General features: G+C 37.2%; 1 protein-coding gene across 7 annotated transcripts in view; it reads left to right on the forward strand.

Annotated features, from left to right (window-relative positions):
• The window catches only part of SEC24B (SEC24 homolog B, COPII coat complex component), a 124,446-nt gene extending 122,159 nt beyond the window's left edge, over nucleotides 1–2,287 (forward strand). For 6 of the 7 annotated variants that reach the window (XM_037830441.1, XM_037830442.1, XM_037830444.1 and 3 more), the window contains 2 exons: nucleotides 1,042–1,145; nucleotides 1,391–2,287. In XM_037830441.1, the coding sequence (XP_037686369.1) occupies nucleotides 1,042–1,145; nucleotides 1,391–1,505 (219 nt within the window). In that variant the 3' untranslated portion in view covers nucleotides 1,506–2,287. Of the gene's footprint in view, nucleotides 1–1,041; nucleotides 1,146–1,390 lie in introns of those variants that run through there. The other variant, XR_005215940.1, reaches the window with a different exon arrangement.
• Nucleotides 2,288–6,000: the final 3,713 nt, after the last annotated feature.

The following is a 6,000-nucleotide window of genomic DNA, read 5'->3' on the forward strand; positions in this document are numbered from 1 at the left end:
TCTATGTGTGATTTTAGGCAAGGTGCATCATTAAATGGTTGCTCAAGTTGTTTCCATCTCTTAATTATTGAGCTCTTAATACCTAGGTATTATAAATACATATATTTAGCCATGAGAGGGGTTATTTTGTTTCTCTTCATTTTACAGCTGAGCACTCTAAGACTATAAATTATTCTTGTATTAGAAAAGAATCATTTTGACAGAGACATTACATGCCTCTGATTCTGAAACCAGAGAAATGGGGAGTGAAGTTGTTATAACTGTCAGTATTGAAAAGATCAAGATTAAGTTTTCTAATGGGGATAAAAACTAAAGGACAAATGGGGTGGAATGGGGGGATGATTTGGATGTTCTTTTTTCACTTTTATTTTTTATTCTTGTTCTGGTTCTTTCTGATGTAAGGAAAATGTTCAGAGATAGATTGTGGTGATGAACGCATAACTATGTTATCATACTGTGGACAGTGGATTGTATACCATGGATGATTGTATGGTGTGTGAATGTATTCCAATAAAACTGAATTTAGTAAAAAAAAAAAGAAAAAAAAAAAAGATTAAGTTTTCTACATTGGCATTGACTAAGATCAGTAAAACTTTGAAATTAAAAATGAAAAATCCTCAAATGGTTTGAATATATACAACCACATTTTTCTTTAAACTTCCTTGCCCTTAAAATTAAAGGACTAAAGGAAACATGTAATTCTCACGGAATAGCCATTATTAGACTAGGGTGTAATGTATAATTGTTAAGTGACTTTGGAATTTATGGGTAGCCTCCTTCATTTGAATATTTCCCTTAGAAGAAACATAAAGGCACTTACACCAGTGACATACCAATCATTTTGTATATTTTATTGACTTGTGCCGAAAAATATTAACAGATTTCCCAACAGTTTAAATTTCATTTATTGGTGGTTGCTCTTGGGGCTGGGGAATAGAGTGCCAGCAGTTGGTTGTTGGTAGTGGGAATCATGATTTAGTTCTAATGCTACTAAAGTCTATGAGAAAGGAAATAATTTTCTAATTACATTCCTTTTACTAGACACATCTTCCAGAGTTAGATACGCTTTCATCAGAAAGAGCCAGATCTTTTATAAGTTGGCTTAGAGACAGCAGACCTTTGAGCCCAATTCTTCACGTGGTTAAGTAAGTTCTTCTATAAATTAATAATGAAATTGTCTTTTCTTGTGCAGTCTGTGAAAATTGCTTGTCTTCAAAGCAAACTTGAAATAATATCAAAATATATTCTTGTGGTAGAATGCTGTTAATTAATTAATACCCTCTGTGTTGCATTTTCTTAAAGTCCCTGTGTATTAGAACTTTCTTAATCTGTAATTCTTAGCTTTTTAATTATATGCATTTTTAGATAAATACCCTGTTCTCTTTTCTAGAGATGAGAGTCCTGCCAAAACAGAATTTTTTCAACATTTGATTGAAGACCGGACAGAAGCTGCATTCTCTTACTATGAATTTTTACTTCATGTTCAGCAGCAGATTTGTAAGTGAAGTGGAATAAAATTGAATAAGAGGAAAAAGGTCTTTAACCTAGGTATAGCATAATCTGTCAGAGAAACACATAGGAAGTTTGATGGGAAGGCATTTGTATATTGTCAAGACATAATGCAAAGCACCCTGTCTGAGGCTTTGGCAAAAGGTAAAGAGAAAGAAAGAACTTGACAGATCCTTTTCAGCCTAAATTAATGGTAATGATGATGCCATTTCACCACGTATATTTTGAATTGGTTTATACACATTTCCTGTAGTGCAGCAGTACAGTGCTCTGTTCATTGCAAGTTGGCAAATATATGTAGCTATGTGGAATGATTTGTCATAATGTAAAATTAGATAAATTCTTTTTTCTTATAATTAATAAAACATTTCTGGACTTGAATTCTGACAAGAGATGCCAAAAGGCAGTGGTACCGTGTTAATTGTTTATATGAATTACTTTTTAACAAGGAATGATTCGTATTCATTAAATGAATTCAACATTTTCCCTGTAAAAACAATACACTTTCAGTACACAAACTATAGAAAAAATATATATAATGTAAATAAATGCTACATTTGTAAAGAAAATGTAAAAATGTAACTACAGAATATGAATTGCTTCAACTGTACTGCATTGTTGGATGACAACTCTTTTTGTCGCAGTTAGAGAATGAGGTTGACTAATGCACATTATGAATTGAGTCCACAAAAGAAACACAAAACTCTTTGTAATTCTGTTAAATCTTTTATGTGGATTTATTTATGATCAGCCTACTAATTAAAAATATTTTGCTTGACAGCGTGGTTTGTTTTTTGTTGTTGGGGTTGGTGGTATTTTTTTTTTCATTTATTGGATATACTGAATTTAATATATGGTGATAAGAATGATAGTGTATTTCAGTTAGTGATGTATGTGAATCAGCAAGTTTTTGTTAGTTTGTGGATATGACCAAGTACTTAGTCTGTTTACATTCTAAAAATAAGCAGCTACTTTCAAAATAGTGTTGATTACTGATTTACATACAAGTACTCTTAATTTGTATTTTCAATTTAAATTAGGCTTTTTTTATGAATTATCAAAAGAAAGTTTACATAACTACGTGACTAGCACATTTAAGTGTCTTTATGGAATACTAACTTGAATTTTGAGAGTGATTTTATTCTCATCAAGAAATCTCTCATTTACTAACAGCTTATTTATTTTAAAAACTCTTAATGAGCCATTAGATTGAGGAATGGAGGTTTGTTTTGTATACTAAGTAAGTACCATCGATGAACTTTGTGGTAAGTGATTTTGACTGGTTTTGTGCTTTGGTGGATCTCTATTCTTTGGATAAAAAGTAGTGTCTCCCATTTTCTAATGGAAATGAGAGGTTAAATGACTCACCCTAAATGACATTACTAATTAGTGACAGAGCTGATACTAAAAGCCAAATGTTCTCCCCACCTACCACCTACTTCCAGGTGCTACTCCACCCCCAGAAATGTACTTATTCCTGTACTGTGCTGCCCCCAGCAAGAGAAAATCTTATTGAACATTAGGAGAAACTGTAGTATTCTAAGGGCAACTAAATACTGTAATTTTACAACAAAAGTATGATTTCTACTTTAAGAAAGATAGATATCTTCTGTCTTTGGATATCTTGTCATTCAGTCAATAATGTTTTTAAGCACTTAATACTTGCCAGATACTGTTCTAACCACAAAACAAAAATCCGTTCTTTCATGGAGCTTACACTCTAGAGTGAGAGTATGGAGGACTAAAGAGAGATAATAAATGTATATATAATATGTCAAGTATGATGAATGCTATGAAGAAAAATAAAGCTGGTTAAGGGACTAGAGAATGCCATTTTTTATGGTAACCAGGAAAGGTCTTTCTGAAAAAGTGAAAGTTAAGCAGACATGAAGCCATGTGAATATCTAGAAGAAGAGCCGTCTGTTCTGGTTTGCTAAGGCTGCCAGAATGCAAAATGCCAGAAATGGATTGGCTATTATAAAGGGGATTTATTAGGTTACAAGTTTACAGTTCTGAGGCCATTAATTGTCCAAACTAAGGCATCAACAAGAGGATACCTTCACTCAGGAAAGGCCAATGGGTCTGAAACACCTCTATCAACTGAGAAGACCTGTGGCTGGTGTCTGCTGGTCATTTGCTCCTGGGTTCTGGTTTCAAAATGGCTTTCTCCAAAATGTCTCTGAGTTTTGGTCTCTCTTAGCTTCTCTCTGTCAGCTCCTTGCATTCTTGCTTGTTCTCCCAGAGCATTTCTCTCTGAGCACCTGGGGGTTCCTCTTAGCCTTTCCAGGGAAAACTCTGAGCTTCATCTCTTAGCTTAACATCTCCAAATGTCTTTTGGTCTGCATCTCCAAGTGTCTGGGTCTGTGTCAGCCCCTGAGTTCTCTTAAGGACTCCAGTAAACTAATCAACACCCACCTTGAATGGGTGGGGGTCACACCTCCATGGAAATAATCTAATCAAAAGGTCTCACCCATAGTTGGGTGAATCACATCTCCATTGAAACAACCTAATCAAAAGATCCCGCCCATAATAAGTCTGCCCCCACAAGACTGTGTTAAAGGACATGGCTTTTTATGGTGTTCATAACAGATTCAAACCAGCACACAGTCCAAGCAGGGCAACTTGGTGATGGGTGAATATGGAAGTTACCTTCTGTTAGCTCCTGTTTTCTCTGTGAAAAGAGCAGCAGGGTTATCAGCTGAGAAAAGGGAAGGAATGTTAGAGGTTTTATAAAATAGTCTCCTAGGACAGTGGGATATTAAGTTGACTGGTGGTGCATAGTAGGACTGGCAGGAACACTGAAGATCGAAATTGAGATTTGAGTCATTAGTTTAAAGTGAAACCAGTTAGCATGGCTGTGTCTATATCCTAGCCACATTCAGCAGTTGGTATTTAACCAGGGTTGGGGTTTTGCCAGGTTGGTAGAGGGAACAGAGGATCAAGGGAATCGGGACTGTATACAAGGGAACTACTGTATAGTTTAAGCCAAAGGAACACAAAATGGGTGATGGATAGAAAAAAAGAAAGTTAGGTAAGGGGCTAGAAAGTGCTTAGTAGTTGAGGTCAAAGGAACACAAAATGGGTGATGGATAGAAAAAAAGAAAGTTAGGTAAGGGGCTAGAAAGTGCTTAGTAGTTGAGGTCCTATTGAGGTCAAAGAGTCATTTAATGTATGGATACCAGAAGAAGTGAGTTGAAATGATAGAAGTGGTAGTTGGAAGACGACATACTGGAAATCAAGATTTGGGGAAAAGTTTAGATATTGATACTGACAAGATCTAGGGTATGTCCATAGGAGTGGGTGACTAAGCTGGTGTTCAAGGTAACTGGAGGTAAGGAAATCAGAACTTACAGCTCAGGGTTTTAGATAGATCATCAATTTGGTTATTAAAATTGCCAAGAAAATGACAGGAGTAGTGGTAGAGAGAGGGGACTATAAAGGACTGAATTATGAAGAGTAGCAGGAGATATACTGTGGTGTGATAGTAAGTGCCCAAAGGACCTGGGGTAGGTAAGGAGAAAGAATAATCTGCATGTTACAAATGAGGATCGGGGGGTGCCTGTCCCTCCTCTAGAGCCAGGAGTAGATGGGATTTGGGGTCAAAAACAGCCACCCCTTGAAAGGTTTGCAGGTGTCCTCAGCCAGCCATGTTTCAGTTAGGGTACATGGTGACTGACATAAACAGGAATTTATAAGCATGAGGAGAATTAATCCTGATGGGAGGTGGATAATAATTCTGATTGCATCCATTGTGGGACAAGTCTCTTTCGCCATTTGTTCTGTGAGGCAAGAAGTATGAGTGAGAGGGAGGGGCTCACCGGAACTGTGTGAGCTCCCTTTTCAGTCAGTTGAAACTGTTGTAAAAGTCAGTGGTTTACTTAGTTTTGGGAGGGGGGATGGGATTCAATTTTCTGGAAGAGGTTTTAGTATATACATCTATACCCCTCAAATCTGATGTTCACCACTTGGGGAGGGGGTTAACCAGGGATATGTATTTTAAAAGTGTCCCAGGAGAGGGACAAGATGGTGGCATAGAGAGGTGTGGAATGTAGTTAGTACCCTGGAGCAACTAATAACAACTAGTAAATAATCTGGAACAACTGCTGGGGGACAACTGTGACTGTCCACACATCATACACCAACCTGGATTGGATGGAATCTCTGAGATTGCAGCATAAAATCTGTAAGTAAAAACCACGGACTCGTGCCGGGAGCCCAGTCCCCCCACAGCAAGCTGAGCTAGCAGGACCTCACAGTAGGAGAAAGCAGCATTCTCGGATCAAGCGAATATAGCTCAGCCCAGTTCCGACTGGGGTTTTAATTAACAAAAGTGGACTGCTGAATACAAGCTACAAACACAAAAGCCTAACAAGCAGCAAAGACCCCTGAGGTCACTCCCAGTGGAGTGGAGGTGGGGCTGACAGAAAAAAGAAATTAATTTAAAGAAGGAAAAATACGGAGGCTTTTAGACACTAACCTTGGAGAGCCGGC

This window comes from Choloepus didactylus, chromosome 3 (genome assembly GCF_015220235.1).
Source record: "Choloepus didactylus isolate mChoDid1 chromosome 3, mChoDid1.pri, whole genome shotgun sequence".
Classification (NCBI taxonomy): Eukaryota; Metazoa; Chordata; class Mammalia; order Pilosa; family Megalonychidae; genus Choloepus; species Choloepus didactylus.